The sequence below is a fragment of the Moschus berezovskii genome, chromosome 25 (genome assembly GCF_049115385.1).
Source record: "Moschus berezovskii isolate FMDL1 chromosome 25, NW_MosBer_1.0, whole genome shotgun sequence".
NCBI lineage: Eukaryota > Metazoa > Chordata > Mammalia > Artiodactyla > Moschidae > Moschus > Moschus berezovskii.
Window position 1 is genome coordinate 20084407 of NC_142484.1, and position 23050 is coordinate 20107456.

Genomic DNA, 23050 nt, shown 5'->3' on the forward strand with positions numbered 1-23050 from the left:
TTACAGTTCTAATCACATTCAGAGAATTAGTCTCTAAAATCCAATAACAAAATGCCAGGAAAGAGAATTTTATTGACTGAACTCAGCAAGTGTTCACCACTTACCCAGTCAACCCAGACCAGAGGAAAGTCTTAGAATGTCCATACGGTTTGCACCCTTGAGGAGATGTATCTATTAATGGGTGTACCATTCTCCCTCCCAGCCTGTGGCATGTATTCTGTGAATACAAAAGCAAGCTATGGCCATCCAGAGACCATTATCAAGTAATAACCCAAAAAATGCAGAAGGCTGGAAATAAGAAAAAGAGTTTATTGAGAGTCCTAAGAATTGCATTTTGGGAGGCAACCATTTGAATGGCAACTCAAATGTGCTCCAGATGGGGCAACAGACAATAGTCGGGGATTATAAAAGCAACAGAGACATTCTAGAGAAGAAACAAAGGTTATCATTACAGAACTATGATTGGTGCTGGCAGGCATTCAGTCACTTGCTGGCAGCAGATTGGTTGCTAAGCTGTGCTGTCTAAGGAGAAAAGAAGAAAAGTTCTAGGTGGTCTCAGGATGTCTGGGTTCAAAGTTTATGTTGGGTTTAGTGGTGGATGTGTGTAAGTTCCACTTCCATAATGCCTCCCAGCTCCATCTTGGATCCCTTTGACATAAGCGACTCCATTTTTTTTTTAAGCCACTGATACTTAAGAGATTTGTGTTACAACGCCTAGCCCACTAAACTAACCCATCATTCATGGAGCCCCTCACACTTCTACTTTTTTCAGCCTTGGAAGACTCCCTCTCCTCCTTCAGTTCCTGCCTCCATAATGTGCAGAATCACAAATTCAGCCTTCCCCAGACCCTGCCTTTTTAAGCAGCCAATCAATGTGACTGCCAATTAGGACCTGAAAAGGGAGAAAGTACCCTCGGACCTAGCTATGCCCACTAATCTTCATCCCAGTTTGGTTTCAAAGACTACATCCCTGGGGCTTCTCGCAGTGAAGGAAAAGGAGTCTGAAGACAGAACAAGTCTGAGACTGCTTCTCATAGGGGATCCACATTCAGATCAGAGAGTCTTGGAGGCTGCCGTGGTTGCAATTTAGGGATTCCTAAATTAGCGTCATCCATCAGATCAGGGCAAAAGCTGGGGGCCCTGACTTTAGAACTTGTTGCAGAGAGGCGAGTCATGACAGCATTTATATTCCACAGTAACATTGACATTAAAGAGCTTCATGGGAATACATAGTTGGCTACAGCCCTGGTGTCCATAGGAAAGCGTGCCATCTGGAGAGGAGCAGAGAAGACAAGTGAGACCCCAGAACCCAGGACGCAGCCCTACGGGTGTGGGGCCCAGCATATCCTGGGGGTACTGCTCAATAAATAATCCTGCATGAAGCACAGGATTAATGCATTAACCAACTAATCAAGAATGAGGGGAAAATAGCACATTTGCTGGAGGAGGACTCATACTCTCAGTAGAGAGAATGTCAGCCATCTGGGACTGAGAGACTGGAGGTAGGGCCCCCTGGTGGACTCTCCTGGGATAGCTTTGCAAGCTCTGCAAGCGTGCATGCTCTTCCGCTTCAGCCGTGTCCGACTCTGCGATGCCATGGACTGTGGCCCGCCAGGTGCCTCTGTCCGTGGGATTCTCCAGGCAAGAATACTGGAGCCATGCCCTCTTCCGGGGGATCTTTCCGACCCAGGGAAGAGTCTCCGGCATGGCAGGCGTATTCTTTACCAGCTGAGCTACCAGGGAAGCCCAAGCTCTGTACATTAGAGTGCAATCCATCCCCCCACGAGAAAAGGCAGAAAGGATGAAAAGAAACCGTCCTCTCCGCCCTGCCCATTTCTCCCCAATCTATGTCCCTAGTTCCCCCAAGCCCCATCGCAGCCAGGTCCCACTCAGCCTAGTTCCAGTTACCTTCAGGAGCTAACCCCCTGCTTCCTCCCTCCCTTCCTTCCTCCTCCCTCCCTCATCACCCCTCCCTCTCTCCTTCACCCCTCTCTCCCTCCCACGTTCCTCCCTCCCCTCCCCCTCCCTTAAAGGTTCCCATTCCAGTTAAGGGCCAGTTGTAGCCCAGTAGCAGAACAAGGGGATAATGCTTCACTAATTTAGGTTAAAAAAAGAAAACCAACCCCTTTCCATGTGGCTCCTGCTCCCAGGGTTCCTGAGGGGCCACCTCCCCGAGTCCCACAGCTATCCTGACTTGTCCTTGGGGTCCAGGTACTCACGGAGTCCCATGCAGGGTTCATACTACCCCCTGCCCCCCTTTCCTGGAACACCCACTGTCAACCCCTAACCTCCAGCAAAGTTCACCCCGAGACCTGCTAGGCACCACCTACCTTCGTAGATCCTCCTCAGAAAGCACTCCTGGCTGTCTTGAGTCTGGCAGGTGCTTCCCCTAGACTCGCAGACCCCGCTGGCGTTGACTTTGTGACACTGGAAACATTCTAGAGCTGGAAAGTCAAACCAACACCGTAAGGTTCTTCCGGGCCAGCCTCCCGGCAGCTCAGGGGGGAGTGCGCCTGTGACCCGGGGCTCCTGGACGCTGACGGTTTCCCTCCTCCTGACGAATGTTCTGGAGGCAGGTGGTTTCTCCCTGCGTGGCTTCCACCTGGGAGGAGGCATGCGTGCCCCCGGGCACAAGACCTGCCCCTGAGCACAGAGAGCTCCCCCGTCCTCCCAGGGACCCGCGGTGTCCACTTGCCAGCTGATTGTCACCCCAATCCCAGAGGCGCCACTGAAGACGTCCCGGGTGAATGGCATCCGCAGGAGCTGGATGAGGGCTGGAGAGAGGAGTCAGCACCGCCCACTCCCCTCCTTCTCGCAGAGCCCCCCATCCGCCACCCTTCCTCCTCCTCTGAAGAGACAACTCCGAGAACCCCCAACCCGGCCTAAACAGGGGCAGGGAAGGGAGAGATCGGACAGGAGGGCGGAGGGGGTTGGGAAGAAAAAGAGATCAGGAGAGGGTGAGGCAAGATAGGGGGAGGCGGGGAGCAGAGGGAGGGAGAGGGGAGGAGTGGGAGGGAGAGGGGAGGAGGGGGGAGGGAGAGGGGAGGAGGGGGAGGGGAGAGGAGGGAGAGGAATGGGGGAGGGAAACGAGAGGAGGAGCGGGGAGGAGGGGGAGAAAGGGGAGGAGGGGGAGGAGGAGGGAAAGAGGGTGATTGACAGCAGGAGGGAGGGAGCCGAGGAGGGGGAGGGAGGGAGCCGAGGAGGGGGAGGGAGGGAGCGATCTGCCGGACAAACGCATGCGCCTGGGGTCACAGCTCCTCACCCTCCTCGCTGGTTCCCGAGTTATTTACCAAACTGAGCTCCTGCCAGTGAGAGGCGCTATTCTAGGTGTTGGAAATAGGGTGCTGAAGGGAGCACCGAAACATCCATTCCACCTATCAAATGCTAAACAAATAAATTGGGGAAATGACTGACAATGAAGAAATAAGAAAGGTTATTTCAGGTCCTGGTGCCTCATGAGGGCAATGGGAAGGAGGATCATGGAAGAATGAGCCTGAGGAGGCTGTGGGGAGGCAGAGAGCTTTCTCAGGGGTGACTTGAGCTCAAACCTGAATTTTTTTTTATGCTAATCACTAAAACAACTGACAGTAGCTGGCAAACTGGTTCCAGGGATACAGGGGCAAGCGCACAGAAAGTTTCTGAGCTGCAATTAGCTTGGCCAGTTTGAGAAACAGAAGCATCAGCACGTGCAAAGTGGAAAGCGAGAGAGCAGGGGCAGACCGCAAGCAGGTATCTGCATAGGCCTGCGCTGTTGTGGAGGTGTTCATGGACCCCGTGTGGCTGTTGAGCCTGTGAAATGCCAGTAGTCCAAATAGATGGGCTGTAAGTCAATTTCAGACACGTAGCACACACACACAAAAATCGTTTAAATTGCTCATCAGTGACTTTGATGTTGATTACATGCTGAAATGATAGTCGTGTCTGAGTCTTTGTGACCTCATGGACTGTAGCCCACCAGTCTCCTCTGTCCATGGGATTCTCCAGGCAAGAATACTGGAGTGGGTAGCCATTCCCTTCTCCTGGGGATCTTCCTGACCCAGGGATCAAACCTGCATCTCCTGCGGCTCCTGAATTGCAGAATTCTTTACCACTGAGCCACCAGGGAAGCCCAATAGTTTAGATATATTGGGTTAAATAAAGTGTATATTAAAGTTAATTCTACACATTCCTGAGTTTTTTAATATGCCTACTGGAAGAGTAAAAATGATGTCTGCAACTTGGCTTACATCTTATTTGGACCATCATTTAGGCCATCATAAGAACTGAGATCGTATTCAAAGGTGGAAAAGGCCATCAGAGGCTTTTTCAACAGGCAGTGGCATTGACTAGCTTTTTACATGTACACTCTGGCAGCTCTGCAGACAATAGACTTTAAAGGAGAGAGTAACAGAGGCCCAGGACAGGGTTGGAGGTAACTGGAAGTTGGGAAGGAAGCCACGAGTCAACTGCATCCAAGCAAAAATGTGAGAAATTATAGGTCAGGTGTATATTGAAATAGGGCTTCCCAGGTGGTGCTAGTGGTAAAGAACCCGCCTGCTAATAGAGGAGATATAGGAGACCCGGGTTCGACCCCTGCGTGGGGAAGATCCCCTGGAGGACAACATGGCAACCCATTCCAGTATTCTTGCCTGGAGAATCCGCAAGGACAGAGGAGCCTGGCAGGCTACAGTGTATAAGGTCACAAAGAGTCAGACATGACTGAAGTGACTCAGCATGCGCTCATAAATGAGGTGTGGATGTGGGAAACAGGGACTAGGAAACCTACAACAGAACAAATAGAAGGTCTTGCAATGTGCTTATCATGGTTTCATCTTTTTGTGTCATTTAAAACTGTACATTTATGTTTTTATTTACTCACACATTTTTATTTTGCAAAACACTTTCCAAAATTTCAAAAATAATGAACTTTGAAAAATACACACTCAATAAAAAAGAAACTGAGCTCTCAATTCCACTTCCTATAAACTTAATGATGACTGTATAACCTGAGCAGTCTGTCTTGTCAGTATTTACCATCACCCCTGGATCTGTGATGTCCTTGAGCATTTGGACTGGAGATACAAATCTGCTTGAGAATTTCACTGACTCTTTTGAAAGTTATCGTCATTTTATTAGAACTGTGTTCTTGAATGATTTCATATGAGCAACTGCTACAAAGGCCTCATGAACTGGATGAAGCAGGTGCAATTCCTCTTGCCCAGCCCACAGCCCTCAGCCTCCACCTGCACACGCTGAGGCAGCCCCTGTGGCACATGTGACTCTGACACACTCAACATGCACGTCGGGCAGCGCACAGAGTGGAGAGCAAATGCCCCTGGGAGCACCCTTCTCCCAAGAACAGATGGGGAGTTGGTAGATGAATACACCAGCTTTCCTCCCATGAGTTGGATCCCCTACACTGCCCTCCACAGTTTCCAGCAGGATGGGCTCCATTTGTTCACCATGGTGTCCAGCTTATTAATTTCTTTGTGTGTTCCTGGTGGCCCTAGTAGTAAAGAACCAGCCTGCCAATACAAGAGACATAAAAGATGTGGGTTCGATCCCTGGGTTGGGAAGATCCCCGGGAGGAGGCCATGGCAACCCACTCCAGCGTTCTTGCCTGGAGAATCCCATGGACAGAGGAGCCTGGCGGGCTGCAGTCCATGGGGTCACAGAGAGTTGGACACGACGGAAGCGACCAGGCATGCCTGCGCATTGTCTTAATTCTCCACACCCCTCCTGGAATTTCCTGGAATCAGCTTCCAGACAAATGATTTTTTATTCCTATCAGCTTCAGATGATGGATTTTCATTTAGATCAAGTGTATGCTCTTATAAATTAATTTTTCATATTTTGTACTCCAAGTTTTCTTGTGCTTTTACAGAAAAAACAAAACATTGACTGTTAGCAGGCTGATTCCATTTGCTAAAGAACACTGGAAAAAAGCGGTGCCTGTTAATGCCAATGATCATACCAGTTTTAATCAGTCATGGAATTAAAAAAAACTATGAAAGTATATTCTGTAGAAGGTGAAACACTTTTCGTAATGCTACAATAAATTTAATTGGAAAATCCACAAAGCACATAAACTCATTTATTTTTACAGTGGAAGAATAAATAGAAATGCCAGTAGAATACGATAGTGCAGCAAAAGTCACTAAACTGAGAACCCAGAGAGTGAAAAATGCCCTTGCAGTTGGTTTTGATGCACATATAATTGTGAATTGTGTCCTGTGTCCAAACAAGATAGTATATGAATATAAATAAATGTATATGTCTATGGGGTCACACAGAGTCGGACACGACTGAAGTGACTTAGCAGCAGCAAGTATATTTAAAATATTTATACATTATGAATATATTGTATATAAATATTAAAGTACACAAATATATATTAATGCATAAATATTAAAACAAGTGATGTATTTATATAGCATATATTATGAACTATATATATGAAAATATATATTCTATGTGTATGTGCAGATAAACACCCACAGGTAGAATAACTGAACTGTAAAAGTTTTGTGGTAAAGGTGATGTGGAATAAAAAATAGTCTTCAGCAAAAATTCTCCCTGCTCCCTGTCATCAAGCAGATTAGAAAATGGTTAAGCTTCTGAAGAACTACATTGGGATTCAATTTGTGTTCTACAACAAGTGAAGGACATTTTGTAAAAGGTCCCACAAGTATTCATTGAAGTTTGGTCATGTAATAAAGTGTCTGACTCCGGTTTTTGATGTTTCACAGCTGGCAACCTTGAAGTCTTGTCCCTTGTGCCCCACATGCGGGCCCCAGGGGCTCCTTCTTTCAACACTGGTGGGAGTTTCACACCACACAAGCCCCCACCTGAATGTAGGAACCATCGCCCTGCCTCTCTTCCTCACCATCATCTAAATTCAAGAGTCTCTTTTCTCTGCTCCCCCAAGCCATCTTAAGACACCTGGCAGTAAGCCCTACTCTCCCAAGAAAGCCTCATGAGATAACTAATTAAGGCTTTTCATACCCTCCTGGTACGTACATGGTATCATCAGTCTTGACATATAATCCAAGTTTGGGTGAGGATCCATCCTGTTTCTATCACATAACCCCAACAGTTTAACATCTTCAAGTGTTCAAGAAATGAAGTACCCAAGTATTTCAGCTTTCAAAAATGTTTAACCAGTTGAAATTATGAAAAACAGACTTCCAAGCAAAAAAGATATTGAAATGTATTCCTACAAAAGCAGAATGCCCCAGATTACAGGGTAAATGGTAATCTTATCTCTTGGACATTCAAACGTCTAGGCAGGCAAAGAGTGGAAGAGACAGGCAATGCCTAGAACCATAAGCTGCCACTCACCCAGGTTCCCCTCTGCCCTCCTACATGTTGAGGGGGAGGGGGAGCAGGGGAGCTCACCTTGCAGGAGTCCGAGCAGTGAGGACAGGACCACCAGCAACAGTAGCAGAAGGCACTTAGCCATCTCTGGATCTGGCTCCAGCCCCAAAGACTTACAGAAGGCAGGACTGAACCACAGCCTCAAGAGACTCTGAGATCCCGACTTTATAATTCCAGGCTGGGAGGAGCAGCCAATGACAGTCCAGGCAAAGGCTTGCACTTTCCTAGACAAAGAGAACAGAGTGCCTGAAGGAACTAGGGCCCTACATTCTTTCTAGCAATTACTGGCCTTGCTCACTTCCACTGGCCCTACTGAGGAAGCCAAGGTACGGTACGTAAGAAGAGCTGACTCTCTTGTGTCCCCATTGCACAATTGTAAAACGGAAGACTAGAGTCTGACTTACATCACCGAAGGACTTGGGAATTCAGTTGAATTAGTGATGTTTTACCATTTAAGAGGTTTACCATATTGACCGAACTACTGAAGTATGATGTGGACAAAAAACTGCTATTGAGGATTCTCTCTTATTAAAATAAGCCCAGGGAAATAAACACATGCTTAGACTTTGTAAAGTGCAGACCAGACACAAATAGATTTTAATGATAGTGTTACCAACCAGGGTTCTTGGCCTTCTTAATCAATAGAAATTGATCAGAGGCCAGACAGAAAATTCAGGCAAAGCTTTACTGGGGCCCCTGATGCAGCAGGGGAAGGGGGAACAAGCCACAGGTTCACTTGCTCACTTTCTCGCTCAGGGGAGGCAAGCTGGCTCCTTGTATGGGGTGATGGTAGGGGTGTGTCCAGGGGTCAGGCAAGAGGAGTTACTTAGGTGGTTTGCCCACCCCTTTAGTGGTGTTGAGTGCAGGGGTCATACACGTACCCTACATTTGCTCCCAGCTCTTCAGAAATTGGGTTTTTGGTCTCTTTTTATCTTGTTGTCCATAATCTGCTCCAACTGCACATGTACACAGTTATTTTTAGTTTCTGTGGGGGTTTTGCTCAAGGAGATATTTGTCAGATACAAGCCCTGGAGCAAATTGTTCCAACCTGTTTGTCAGATATAAGCACTTGAGCAAAGGATCCCAGCCTGTCTCTGTAGTATTGTCTCCTTCCTTGGAAATGAAACACAACTGCTTTTGTTTTTTTCACTTTTTGGCAAATAGGAGCAAAATGCAGTATTTCTCCCCAAGTCATCAAGATCTGTACTACAAGTGTTACTGAAAGGGTGTAGGTGGGGTCCGGCTGCTCACTGCTCAAAAGCCAAAAAACAGGCCAGATTGGTGGAAAGTTTGCTTTATTTCAGGTGTCGGCAACTGGGGGTGGGGGGAGAGGTGGGCAGGTAGGGTGGTGGACATCTGTCCAAAGGCTGACTCCCCTCCTTCCCCTGGCAATAAGTGGGGCAAGAACTTATATAGACAGAAGGAAGGGGCCACATGCAGAAACAGCACAGTCAGCTGCTTCACATTGGTCATTGATGGCCTGGACCACATCATCTTGACTGTTTTAGGTATAGTGAATCTTCAGTTCCAGGGTCCGTTTGTTCCCCCCTTTTTTAGATGAATTCTCAGAAAATTGTGGCAGCTTATGTCATGGGTACAGTTTGGTCATAATGTAGCTAATTTCTTCACCCTAGTGTTTTTGTATCTATAAAACAGCTCTCAGGATGTAGCTCAAAATATTATCTATAGTCCTTGGTGGCTCAGATGGTAAAGAATCTGCCTGCAATGCAGGAGACCCGGATTCAATCCCTGGGTCAGGAAGATCCCTTGGAGAAGCGAATGGCAACTCACTCCAGCATTCTTGCCTGGAGAACTCCACGGATGGAGGAGCCTGGCGGGCTATAGTCCATGGGGTCACAAAGAGTTGGACAAGACCGAGTAACTTTCACTTCTCTTGAGAAAGAACTAAAGGTCCTTGACTATATTTAGTGACCATATTATTCTTTTTTGGTCTCCTTTGACTGTTTTCCTTTATTTCCGTATTTCTCATTTCTCTGATTAAGCTTATTCTTTGACTAAAGTTTCCCACAGACAAAAGGCAGGTAGAGGATGTGGCGGGTGGGGCGTGGGAAGGACCATCGGGTCCTGCTCTGTTTCACAAGCGACCCAGAGCTCTCATTATTTTTTAATCTCATTTTTCCTTTTTAAATAAAATTTTCTTTTCATATTCTGGAAGCTGGACTACAGCTAGTGGAGAACTCACTTTCCAGAATAGTGTCAGGAGAAAATCTGCCGACCCTTCCCCACACTATCCAATGAAATAATTATCACTGGCAAAAAGGATCTTAACTACAATCATTCTAAATCTCTGAAAATTGTCATAAGGGCGTACAGCAAATCAAGAAACTTTTTATTTTTTTTCAAGAAAATCTACTAAATCTCAGTAGGAACAGTGAGAATCTGGGCAGGTAGTGCCACCAAAAGTGGGATCCAGATTTTTGCCACTCAAAAGCCATTGAAGAGGCCAGGTTGATGAAAGCAAAGTTTGCTTTAGTTTGGATGCCAGCAGTCCATAAGAATATAAGAATCCGAAGTTCTCCCTCAAAAGAACCAACTTGATTTTAAACAGAGTGTGGGGATGTTCAAGAAAAAGGGCGCCCTCAAAAACAATGGCACTTTTGGTGGTAAGTAAAGACTCTTACCTCCCTGCAAGGAACACCATAAACTGTAGGTTAGCTAGTTTACCAGAGAGAAACAGCTAAAAAAATCCTGCTTGGGGCAGAACAGATATGAAAGACTGGCTTGAAGGTTGACCTTTGCCAAGGGGCCTGAAAATAATGGGATCAGATTCTGAAGATTTTCATGTCACAGGAGGCCATCAGCCGGTAAGCATGAAGTCCACAGCTTGGTGTAATGACAGTTTCACAGAAAATCCGGGAAAGATCTGGCATACCCTACCCCCTCATCCCAGGATGACTGTGACCATGCACTAAACTGTGCCCTCTAAGGGTGACATCAGAACTGACACACTACAGGGGAAACAGATTTCACTACACTTGAAACTGCCGGGGTGTCATCTCAGGCGGCTCCGAAGAGCATAGTCCCTTATGTCTCAGCACAAAAAGAACTCGGTGAGAGGCAAAGTGATAGATGAGCTTCCCAGGTGGTGCAGTGATAAAGAATCGCTCTGCCAATGCAGGAGATGCAAGAGACTCAATGCAGGAGATGCAAGGTTCAATCTCTGGGTCAGGGTAGATCCCTTAGAGTAGGAAATGGCACTCCATTCCACTATATTTGCCTGTAAGATTCCACGGGCAGAGAAGCCTGGTGGGGGCTATAGTCCATGGGGCTGCAGAGAGTTGGACACAGCTGTATTACTGAGCACACACAGCAGAGTGATAGCTAAGAAGTGATGTATTAGAATAGGATACTTGTGAGGCTTACAAGTAGGTGAACGAGAGGGTATCATGCCCTGGGAACTTATGGGCTGTAGTTTTATAGTCAAAGGAAAAGTGGGGAAGTGGAGAAGAACTTCTTGGTCTTTCTTGAATAGACATCATGTTTCCGTCATCAGCTCCTCCTCCAGTTGACCAGGGGAATTTTCGGCCTGGCGTGCTGTGATTCATGGGGTCGCGGAGAGTCGGACACGACTGAGCGACTGAACTGAACTGAACATGGTCAAGCTAGGCTCACAAGTTGCTGTTTTTGTGTGTGCAGAGCATATGTCCTAGGAATCATTAATTTACTGAGCTCGCTGGGTAGGCTGTGGGTCTCATGCCACCATTGTTTTATTGTTTGGGGGCATGTCTCACGCTTCTGTTTCATGGTTTTGTTGCTAAGCAAGCCTGCTTGGTTTTGTGATTAAGCAAACCTGCTTTCTTGAGTAATCAGTAGCTTAAGGGGTCTCTCATATTTTTTCTACTTACAATCCTCTAGAGGAATTAACTAATCACCTACTTTGACTCTTTACTCTGTCCCTATCACAGTAGTCCAACCAATTCACTAAACAAATAAACAGAAAATCACAATAAAAACAACAAACGCTGGGAGGTAAGGTGAAACAGCAGGAATCAATATCCAGAATTGCAGTGGTGATTTATTTAAATGTTCAGTTTTCAACCTCAAATCATGAGAAATGCAAAGAAACAAGAAAGTATGACCCAGACACAGAAAAAAAAAAAACAAAAAACAGGCAGTAAAAAACACCTGTGATTGGGGGGTGGGGGTGGGAGGTGTGGGGGGGAGGGGGAGATGTTGGTCAGAGGGCACAAAATTTCATTGTAAGATGACTAAGTTCTGGAGGTCTAATGTGTAGAATGGTGACTATACTTAACAAAACTGTATCGTGTACTTGACACTTGCTAAGAGAATAGATCTTAAGGGTTCTTACAACATACATACACACCCAAAGATAACTATGTAAGATAGATTTTAAAAAATAATTTTATTTATTTATTATTTGTTTGTGGCTATAAGGGGTCTTTGTTGCTGTGTGCCGGCTTTTCTCTAGTTGTGGCAAGCAGGGGTTACTGTCTGGTTGCAGTGCTCTGGCTTCTTCTTATTGGTGGCTGCTTTTGTTGAAGAGCACAGACTCTAGGTGTGTGGGCTTCAGTAGTTGCAGCACATGGGCTCAGTAGTTTTGGCTCCCAGGCTCTAGAGCACAGGCTCAGTAGTCGTGGCCCACGCACCACGTGCTCTGTGGCATGTGGGACCTTCCTGGACCAAGATCGAACCTGTGTCTCCTACACTGGCAGGCAGATTCTTTACCACTGATCCACCAGGGAAGTCCCACAGATATTTTAATTGGTTTGACTGTGGTAATCATTTCACAGTGTGTACATGCGTGAAACCATCACACTGTATCTTTTAAATATACATGATTGTCATTATCAATTATACCTCAGTAAGGGCTTCCCTGTGGCACTAGTGGTAAAAAACCTGCCTGCCAATGCAAGAGACATAGAGACATAGGTTTGATCCCCAAGTCAGGAAGATCCCTGGAGAAGGGCATGACAATCCACTCCAGTATTCTTTTCTGGAGAATCCCATGGACAACGGAGGCTGGCAGGCTATAGCCCATAGGGTCACACAAACTCACACTATTGAAGTAACTTAACTTGCACGCATACCTCAATAAAGCTGGGGTAGGGGTTTCAGCTGAAAAAAAAAAGTGCAGTCTAAAAGTTGAGTTGTTATTCAGTCGCTTAGCTGTGTCCAGCTCTTTTTTGATCCCATGAACTGTAGCCCAACAGGCTTCTCTGTCCATGGGATTTCCCAGGCAACAATATTGGAGTGGGTTGCCATTTCCTTCTCCAGGAAATCTTCCTGACCCAGGGATTGAACCTGTGTCTCTTGCATTAGTAGGCAGATTCTGAGCCACTGGGGAAGCCCATGTTGAAAGTTTTGTCAAACATTTATTGATAATTAAAGAAAATCAGATATCCCAAGTTAAGGAATTTATTGCTTTTCTATGTATGGGAAGATCCAAGAGTCTGAGCTCACTGAAATCATTCCTTTGCTATGCACCTCAGCTATCTGGGGGTAGTATCACATCCTAAATTCCCTCAGGGCTCACCAGTGTTGCAGAGACGAAGCCAATTGTGACTCCATGTTGGAAGCTGTTTCTTTGACTTGCTTTTCATTGCTGCTGTTATTATAATCATACATAATGGCTTGCCTCATAGGACCCTACCCCTATGCCTGAATGTTAAACTAAAGTGCCTTTGTTCAGCTCATAGAGAGATAATCTGACCCTGCCTACGTGTGAATGGCTACAAAAAAAGAGATTAACACACCCCTTCCGAAGGCTGGCCCTTCCCAGAGATGTTTTGCAAGACTAAAGACCCTTTTCACTTCCTCACGGCCTCTCCCTCTCTTTTCTGCCTTTTGACTTTAGCTCCTCATTGCTTCTCTCTCTCTGACTCTATGAAAGAATCTGTCATCCAGCCCCTGACAAGATGGTTGCTTTGAGACATTAGTCTGCCATCTTCTCGGTCAGCCTCGGATTTATCAGCCTCTCGTGCAGTGAGCAGAGCGAGCCTGGACTTGGTAACAAACTTGGAAAACTGGCCAATAAAACTGAGAGACGAGATGTTGAGGCAAGGAATACAAATTTATTTGGAAAATCGGCTGACTGAGAAGATGACAGAATAATGTCTGAAAGTAGCCATCTTGTCAGAGTCTGGATGCCAGGTTCTTGTAGAGTCAGAGAGAGACAAGCAATGAAGAACTAAAATCGAAGACAGAATAGAGAGAGAGGCAGTGAGGAAGTAAAAAGGGTCTTCAGTCTTGCAAAACATCTCCAGGAAGGGCCGTCCTGTGGAAGGGGTGTGTTCATCTCTTCTTTTTGTCTAGCTATTCACAGGTGGGCAGGGCCAGATTATCTCTCCATGAGATGAACAAAGGCTCTTTATTTTAATAGTCAGGCATACAGGCAGGGTCCACTGATGCAAGCCATTGTGCATGACTGTAATAACAAAAGCAACAAGAAGCAAGTCAAATAAATAGTTTCTAACATGGAGTCAGAATTGGCTTCTTTATAACAATATGGTTGGTTCTGTTTCTCTGGGGAACCCTGACAGGTACATTATTCAGAAATCAACAAATTCTTAATAGGGTAAACCCAAGAGAGATTTACACCTAGGATTATCATAGTAAAAATGTTTAAAGATCAAAAACATCTTGTAAGCAGCATAAAAAAAAAATGACCCATGACATACAAGGGACTTCCTAAATAAAGTTAAAAGCTGACTTCTCTTCAGAATTAGTGGAGGCCAGAGGACGTGGTGACACTCCCATTATATCAGAAAGTGAAGAGGAACTGAAGAGCCTCCTGACGAACGTGAAAGAGGAGAGTGAAAGAGTTGCCTTAAAACTTAATATTTGAAAAACTAAATCATGGCATCTGGTCCCATTGCTTCATGGCAAATAGATGGGGAAACAATGGCAACGGTGACAGACTTTATTTTCTTGGGCTCCTAAATCACTGTGGATGGTGACTGCAGCCATGAAATTAAATTCTGTGTCCCCTTCCCTGAGTTCCAAAGGGCAGGTTCAGACAGTTGCCAATCATGGAAGGGATGAAATGCAGAGATAAGGGAGGAACAGTCAGAACGCAATAGTGTAGCCTTGGGAGCAAGGCTCTGGTCCCCCCTCAAGGCAGACACAAAACAATATTTTTGAGCTGTTTGTCAAATAGAGAAACCCCTCCAGGTGGGAGAGGGAAGCCGCCCACAGGCGTGTAGACCCAGATAGCTGGAGCCAGAGGCTGAAGATGACCACTCCCACTGACCTCACCACCAACCAGTCAGAAGAATGTCCATGAGCTGATCACACCCTGCTCCTTGAACACTATAAAACTCACTACTCCCTCTAGATTGGAACACACAGTTTTGACGGCTCTGGACCCCTTTGCCTGGCAAGGCAAAAAAGCTATTCTTTTCTACTTCACTCCAAACTCTGTCTCTGAAATTTAATTCAGTGTTGGGACACAGATACCTATTCGGCTTCACCCTCTTCTGGACTCCATGAGCATATTGACTGAAGAAAGCTGCTTTACCAAGTGATTTTTCTAGTCTCCTGATTATGTGGTTTCTGGGGGGCCCAGGTAGGAAGAGGGAGTGGACCCTGTGGCTTAGCTCAGCCCTGTGGGATTCAGTCCCTGGGAGCTTCTCTACAAAGAATCCAAGTCTAGGCAAGCTTCCAGCTCAGTGGGTGTTACAATCACATACTGCTCTCCTTGATGGAGAGTGCTGACATGAGGGGGAAAAAAGCACAATGTGAGGGTTTCGCGGTTGGTTTTATTTGGGGGAAAATGAGGACTATAGCCCAGGAGACTGCATTTCAGATAGCTCTGAGAAACTGCTCTGCAGAGTTAGGGTGGAGAAGGTCAGTATACATGTGATTTGGTGTATACTTTGGTGAAGAGGGAGTTCGTGCATTCAAGCACATTTTTTTTCCCAGAAGACTTCTGCTAGTCATGAAGAGCAGACATCTTCATGAAGGATTTTAGTGCTTTTCTAGATATGGGGAGATACAAGAACTGGGCTCATAAAATTGGCTCCTGAAGATAGCTATTTAAAGACCTGTTCTGCCAGTTTTCCCCAGAGAATAGAGTGTCTCATTTCTGTTCTGCACCCTGAGCTTCTTTCAGGGGGGTGTTCAAAGTCAGCAGCTGCAGCAGCACATCATTTAATCCATGTGGAGGTAGATGGCAAATGCCCTTGGCAAGTGCTGATTTAAGAGGGAAAAATCTCCACCTTGGGGTTATGAAGATGGCTAAATACACAACGAGTAACAGTTGGACAGGGGAGATTGGTAGCAGTTTATTAGTCGTGTGTGAGTCTGTGTGTGTGTGTGCTCAGCTGTGTCCAACTCTTTGCAACCCCATAGACTGTGGCCCATCAGACTCCTCTGTCCACGGGATTTCCCAGGCAAGAATACTGGAGCAGGTTGCCATTTCCTCCTCCAGGTCATCTTCCTGATCCAGGCATGGAAGCCACATCTCCTGCATTGGCGTGCAGATTCTTTACCACTGTGCCAGCTGGGAAGCCACTATTATTCAAGATGCCCCAATTATGTGACAAGATAACAAACTGACAGACTCAACTCTATCCTTTCCTCTTCCTCCTTCCCAAAAGAACTCTAACTTCTTCTAAGAGGCTTCCAGGCTTTTTCAAAACCTGTCCTCACAGAGGGTTTTTTGGCAAGCACAAACAGAAGTTGTCTAGGACAACTTTGGGCTTCCCAGGTGGCTCAGTGGTGAAGAATCCACCTGCCAGTGCAGGAGACACAAGACACATGGGTTTGATCCCTGGGTCAGGAAGATTCCCTGGAGGAGGAAATGGTGATCCACTCCAGTATTCTTGCCTGGAGAAATTCATGGACAGAGGAGCCTGGTGGGACCCCACTCCATGGGGTCCCAAAGAGTTGGACATGACAGAGCAACTAACACTTTTGAACTTGAGGTCTTGTAGACTGGTGAGGTAAAGTTTCATTAATTATTCTTTCAGGGGATTTTTCTCATTCTCTTAATTGAGTCATTCCTCTGCATTTTCATATTACTGAACTTCATCTATCTCTATGAATTTTGGAGAAACTATTACCTGCTGTGGTCTTGAAGGAGTGCTTTTATGTGGGAGCATCCTTGTGTAGTCTGTGTCCAGTATTTTTGTTAAAAGGGCTGGTTAGTGTGGACGCCAGCTGTGTCTTTCCTCCAAGTGTGCTGGCCAGATGCCCTTGGTAGGCTGTGTGTGTTGTGTTGGGGTTTTAGAGACTGTGTAGGATATGAGGTGGGGCTTCCTGTCCACACTGTGCTGTCCCTGCTCTGGTAAGGGTGGGGTCTACTCCCCAGTTGCTGAAGTAGAAGTCCTAAGGGTCTGGTTTGATCAGGCTCCATTGCTGTTGAGTGCATTTCCGGCCCCAAAGGAGAAGATTGCTGTGCAGTCACAGAGGGTCCAAACGCTCCTGCCTAGGCATCCATGGTTCCGTTCAATCCAGCCCAACTCCATAGCCTTTTCTGTTGTGTCAATCTCAGATCCAGGGTATGCCTACGGTGTGGAGTGGTGGTGTGTTTGGAGGTCGGGGTGTTGTGGCTGCAGGAATTGAAGTGGCTGACATTTCCCAAGACCTGTCTTCCCCAGACCCTGGGCTGTAGCTAAACCAAGTCCTCTCCCAGGGCCTATCTGATGTTCAGCGCTTAACCACTGCACCCTCTGTGGCACCACCCAGCCTCTTGTGGAGACTGTGCCCACTAAGGCCTACCCGAGTCATAGGCCAGCCCCCCTTGTCTGTCTGTGCTGAGTGCTTAGTCACTAAATCATGTCTGACTCTTGCAACCCACCAGGCTCCTCTGTCCTTGAGGATTCTCCAGGCAAGAACACTGGAGTGGGTTGCCGTGCCCTCCTCCAGGGGATCCCTCCAGGGGATCTTCCCAACTTGGAGATTGAACCCAGGTCTCCCTCATTAGAAGCGGATTCTTTACCATCTGAGCCACTTATGCACGCTTGCTCCTTGGAAGAAAAGCTAAAACCTAGACAGCATATTAAAAAGCAGAGACATTATTTTGCCGACAAAGGTCCGTCTAGTCCTTTGGTTTTTCCAGTAGTCATGTATGGATGTGGGAGTTGGACTATAAAGAAAGCTGAGCACCAAAAAATTGATGCTTTTGAACTGTGGTGGTGGAGAAAACTCTTGAGAGTCCCCTTGGACTGCAAGGAGATCCAACCAGTCCATCCTAAAGGAAATCAGTTCTGAATATTCATTGAAAGAACTGATGTTGAAGCTGAAACTCCAATACTTTGGCCACCTGATGGGAAGCACTGACTCACGGGAAAAGACTTTCCAGTGATGCTGGGAAGGATTGAAGGCAGGAATAGGGGACAACAGAGGATGAGATGGTTGGATTGCATCACTGACTCAGTGGACATGAATCTGAGCAAGCTCTGGGAGTTGGTGATGGACAGAAAGACTGGCGTGCTGCAGTCTATGGGGCCGCAAAGAGTCGGACAGGACTGAGTGGTTGAACTGAACTGAAAGCAAGTCCTCTCCCAGAGCCCGAGATTCAGTGCTTAGCGGCTGCGCCCTCTTGTGGCGTCTCCTAGTACCTACTCTGATGTCTGCTGTGGCTAGAGACCTGCCCACTGTGTGGGCCCTCCTCAGTGGGCTCTGCGGCTCCCGTCCAATCACACCCCAGCTGCCCTGGTCTGTTTCTGCAGAGCTAGAGAAAACCTTATCCCAGATCTCGCGCCAGCCTTTGGTGTGCTGTGAGTGGGCCAGGGTGTTTGCACCTTCAGGTTGGGAAGTAAAGCAAGGCAACAGCAAGCCACCATGCATGCACTCCTCACAAGTACAGTCTAGCCTTCTCCAGCCCTTTGTCTGTGTCAGTGGATTTCCTGGGAGGCAAGGGGACTTGTCTCCTCCACTTGGGAACCTGATGGGATGCCCTGATTGTAGCTTTACTTGTTCACCCCCAGGGCAAGAGTCCATCTGTATGGACCTTCTCTTCTTTACACATCCCTTCAAGTGTGCAGGTTCCGATGCAATGCCTTTGTTTTCCATCCTACTAGGTTACATGACAGAGAAGGCAATGGCACCCCACTCCAATACTCTTGCCTGGAAAATCCCATGGACGGAGGAGCTGGTAGGCTGCAGTCCATGGGATCGTGAAGAGTCGCACACGACTGAGCGACTTCACTTTCACTTTTCACTTTCATGCATTGGAAAAGGAAATGGCGACCCACTCCAGTATTCTTGCCTGGAGAATCCCAGGGACGGGGGAGCCTGGTGGGCCACTGTCTATGGGGTTGCACAGAGTCGGACACGACTGAAGCGACTTAGCAGCAGCAGCACCAGCAGGTTACATGAAGATCTTTTTTACAGTTTTGGTTGTATAGTTCTTTTGCCGGTTTCCAGTTTTAAATGGAATTTTTTTTCATTTCTCTTTTTGTTCATTATTGGTGTATAGAAAACCAACAGATTTCTGTATGCTAATCTTATACTCTGCAACTTTACTGAATTCATTTATTAATTCTAACACCTTTTTGATAGAGACTTCAGGGTTTTCTTTATAAAGTATCATGTCATCTGCAAACAGTGACAGTTTTACTTCTTCCTTGTAAATCTGGATACCTTTTATTTCTTTTTGTCTAATTGCTGTGGCTAGGACTTTGAACACTGTGTTAAACAGACACCAGCCCCTACTATTTTCTATTTTCCTCGGAGCTCATCTGAGTTGCTACTTGAATCTGCCAGCTTCCTGATTGGAGCCCAGCTTCAAGATCAAGTTGGAACTGATGCCTGGAGGGCAACCGCTAGGAGCTGGGAGAGTCGGGGAAAGGATCCCCAGAGGATCCTCTAAGAGGAGGAAGATGACAGACAGGATGACGGCTGGCTACTTCAGGGATGTGGCCCTCCACAACATGGGGTGATGGAATGAAGGAGTAAGCCGTTGCGTTACATCTGTAAAATGAGCATAATAACTTTACCTCACCTTTTCCTGGGTTTTGACGGGGGGGAATGTTTTATCTGATACTCTACATGGAAAGTACAGATATTTTTATACAGGTATCACCAACTTCTGGACATACTCTGAACCTGAAAATGCATGTGAAAGTAGAAATGTCGAAAGTAGCCTCTGTGTTGGACTTCCTGGGTGGTGCTGTGGATGGGAATCCACTTGCCAAGGCAGGGGACATGGGTTCGATCCCTGGTCTGGGAAGATCCCACAAGCCTCAGAGCAACTAAGCCTGAGTGTCACAACTACTGAGTTTGAGCTGTAGAGCTCCTTAGCTGCAACTACTGGAGCCCGTGCACCTCGAGCCTGTCCTCCGCAACAAGAGAGCCCCCACATTGAGAAACCATCCCACTGAGAAGCCCGAGCACTACAACGAAGACCAGCCCCTCCTTGCTGCAACTAGAGAAAGCCTACGCAAAGCAACAAAGGCCAAGCCCAGCCAAAAATAAATATTACTGAAGAGAAAAAGTAGCCTCTGTGTTACAACCAGGTCTTCCTTCCTAGTTAACTAAAATACTAAATTCCTAAGTGCATGTCATCATTTAGGAACAAACTATATTTACTTTCAGAGTTCAAACCTGTTCCTTGTGTCCAGTGATCCTCACAACTATTCACGTGTGAAGTCGACTGAATTAAGTCCAAAGAGCATCCAATTGAGGTTCAGGGTCCTAATTCTGGTGCAGTTGTATTTCATTTATAGATCAAATACTAAGTTTATGGAACCTAACATTCTTATTTCTGGTACCACCATTTTTGTTTTTAAATTTCCCACTTTATTTTTGCAATCAGGAGAAGCAAAATGAAACAATTTTGGAGTAATCTCTTGAACACTGCTGAGGCCAAAGCTGCCTGGGTTAAGTGAGGTGGGTCTGGTCAGTGGCGCCCTCTTGTGTCAAATGGGAGCATTCTTTGTCGGTAGCTGCACCAGATTCAGCATTTAATGTTCAGAAGTACAGATTGAGTAGTAGCTCAGCGGGTAAAGAATCCGCCTGCGATGGAGGAGACCCCAGTTTGATTCCAGGATTGGGAAGTTCCTCTAGAGAAGGGGATAGGCTACCCACCCCAGTATTCTTGGGCTTCCCTGGTGGCTCAGACAGTAAAGAATCCATCTGCAATGTGGGAGACCTGGGTTCGATCCCTGGGTTGGGAAGATCCCCGGGAGAAGGGCATGGCAACCCACTCCAGTATTCTTGTCTGGATAGAGGAGCTTGGCAGGCTACAGTCCATGGGGTCACAAAGAGTCGGATACCACTGAGCTTAGGCGCAGCACTGAACAAAAGTAGAAATGCATAGGACTGCCGGCATGTCAGTTTAGTGTGTGAGTTTCAGCAGCCAGCAGTCTGACAAAATTAATATAAGAATTAACTGTCCGAACAAGACTTCTGAGCTTTTCCATAGGCGTGAGCCATCAGACTTGGCCCAAGACGTCTTCCTCAGATTTGCAGAAAGCCCTGTACACAGACAAAGTCCAGAACTGTTTTCTGAATGCCTCCTAAGAAGGCTAGAGAAATCTACTGGCAGAAATGGGTATTATAGATGAATGAAAGGAACATGTTATTCGTGTAATGGAGAAATATAATCATTGAAAACACTGATTCTAAGTGAATTGGCATCGTCTTGGATGGATTAAGGTCCCTACTGATGATGGCAAAGAAAAAACTACAAACTTTTCCAGTTCTGAAAGCTAAGGCCTCTGTTTTTGTGGAGAAATGGTGGAATCTGTACATCTGTGAAAGCAGAACCAAGGGTAAGATAGGGGATGGAGAAGAAAATTGTTCTTCCCAAGGATGTGAGGAGGATTGGGGGAGATTTGTGGTTAGTAGGGCTCCAGAGAAAAGAGAGAGAGGCGTGCAGAGGGAAGAGCAGTTGTAAACAACGCAGTGGTTGCTTGCATCCCCAAACCTCAGACTCTCAAAAACCCTGTGTACAAAAATGCGTTTTTTTTTTTTTTTCTGTCACACCACAGAGCATGTAGGATCTTAGTTCCCTGACCAGGGATTGACCCTACACCCCTTGCATTGGAAGCGCAAAGTCTTAGCCACTGGACTGCAGGGAATCCCCCTATTTTTGTTGTTGTTGGTTGGTTTTGCTTTGTTGTTGTATTTCTTTATTTGGCTGGATCAGATGTTGGTTGCCCCACGGCATGTTTTGAGCCATATATATCTAAGCATGTACAATCAGGGTAGGACATTTGGCATTTTGCAACAGTTCATTCCCCTAATGATAAAAGCTGAATGAAGCTTATAGTCTGATGGGAGACAAGGTGGAGGGCTGGGCTTCCCCGGGATGCGGTAAACCCAGTGTCAGCCCGGCACACAGGCTCTGCCCACCCCCACCTGCTCTACCAAAGAAGCCATGTTCTTTCCTGGCTTCTTTTGCTCTCATTTTAACTAGCTTTAAATTTTTTAAAAATAATTTTATTTATATGTTTATTTTTGGCTGTGCTGGGTCGGTGCTGCTGTGCGCAGGCTTTTCTCTGGTTGTTGCCAGTGGGTGCTTACTCTTCCTTGCAGTGCCCTGGGCTTCTCATCGTGGCAGCTTCTCTTGTTGCAGAGCGCAGGGGGCGCTAAGTGGGCAGGCTTCAGTAGCTGTGGTGGGCTTCAGCAGTTGCAGCTCTCCAGCTCTAAAGCACAGGCTCAGTAATGGCGGTACACATGATAAATTCAACATCACAAATGTTGAAATTCAAGTGTTCTGGGATGCTGAGCTGGAAGTGTCCAGCTGGTATTCCAGCTGGAATTCAGATATATGGGTCTGGAGTCTGTGAAACAGATTGGTGGATCTGGGGAGTCTCCAAATGATAGGTGGTGACTGACATGGATTAAGAATTAATTCTTGTTAGGAAGTTGAGATGGAGAAGGACAATATCAGGAAGGGGGAGAGGGGAACCATAAAAATACAGAGGGCATTGCATATTCAGAAAATAACTAGAAGTCGTGTATGAATGTAGCCACGGGAAGACTCTTGAGAGAGTTCCTTGTACAGGAAGGAAATCAAACCAGCCAGTCCTAAAGGAAATCAACCCTGAATATTCATTGGAGGGACTGATGCTGAAGCTGAAGCTCCAGCACTTTGGCTACCTGATGCAAACAGCTGACTCATTAGAAAAGACCCTGATGCTGGGAAAGATTGAGGGCAGGAGGAGAAGAGGGGCAACAGAGGGTGAGATGGTTGGATGGCATCACCGACTCAATGGACATGAGTTTGAGCAAACTCTAGGAGATTGTGAAGGACAGGGAAGCCTGGTGTGCTGCAATCCATGGGGTTGCAAAGAGTCAGACATGACTTAGTGACTGAACAATAGCAGTGGATGTGGCTTGGGATGGAGCTTGGGATAAAGGGGGATGAAGGAATGGCGAGGGACAGACGGACAAGACAGAGGAAAGAAATGTCGGGACAGATTTTGCACGGTCTTGATGGCTTCCCCTGGCAGTAGGACTGCCCAGATGAAGCAAAAGACCTGAGAATCTTAGTTTTGTCCTCCAACTCAAGCCAAGTACGGTAGGCCTCTGCAACATCTGATCTCTGAGGTCCTGCTTTCTCCAGCTGACCCAGAATCTTCACCCAGCCCACTCTAGGGGCTGCCTATACCTCTACCTCCATGAAGCAGAGAAAAGGCAATTCATTCATTCCTTCATGCAGGGAAAAAAAATGTACTGGGGTGGCCACAAAGTGCATTCTGGTTTTTCCATAACAGCTTATAGAAAACCCAAGTGAGTTTTCTGGCCACCCCAGTATTAA

At 46.5% G+C, this 23050-nt stretch overlaps 1 protein-coding gene across 2 annotated transcripts; it reads right to left on the reverse strand.

Annotated features, from left to right (window-relative positions):
• Window positions 1–304: 304 nt before the first annotated feature.
• LOC129548478 (secreted protein of Ly-6 domain 1) lies at window positions 305–7441 on the reverse strand. 2 transcript variants are annotated; one of them, XM_088832251.1, is made up of 3 exons: window positions 7378–7441; window positions 2331–2444; window positions 305–1271 (listed from the first exon to the last, which is right to left on the reverse strand). In XM_088832251.1, the coding sequence occupies exons 1-3, from the start codon at window positions 7439–7441 to the stop codon at window positions 1147–1149; spliced, it is 303 nt and encodes a 100-aa protein (XP_088688377.1). In that variant the 3' UTR covers window positions 305–1146. The 2 variants fall into 2 exon arrangements, with proteins under 2 accessions (XP_088688377.1, XP_055270972.2); XM_055414997.2 differs by lacking the exon at window positions 7378–7441 and having other exon boundaries at window positions 2331–2939.
• Window positions 7442–23050: the final 15609 nt, after the last annotated feature.

Excerpts from the sequence above, each read along its gene's own strand:
- LOC129548478 (XM_055414997.2), bottom strand. The coding sequence starts at position 2,754 with ATGCCATTCACCCGGGACGTCTTCAGTGGCGCCTCTGGGATTGGGGTG. Across the intron at positions 1,272-2,330 it reads TCTGAGGAGGATCTACGAAG|ATGGCACGCTTTCCTATGGA; the intron begins GTAGGTGGTGCC and ends GCTCCTCTCCAG.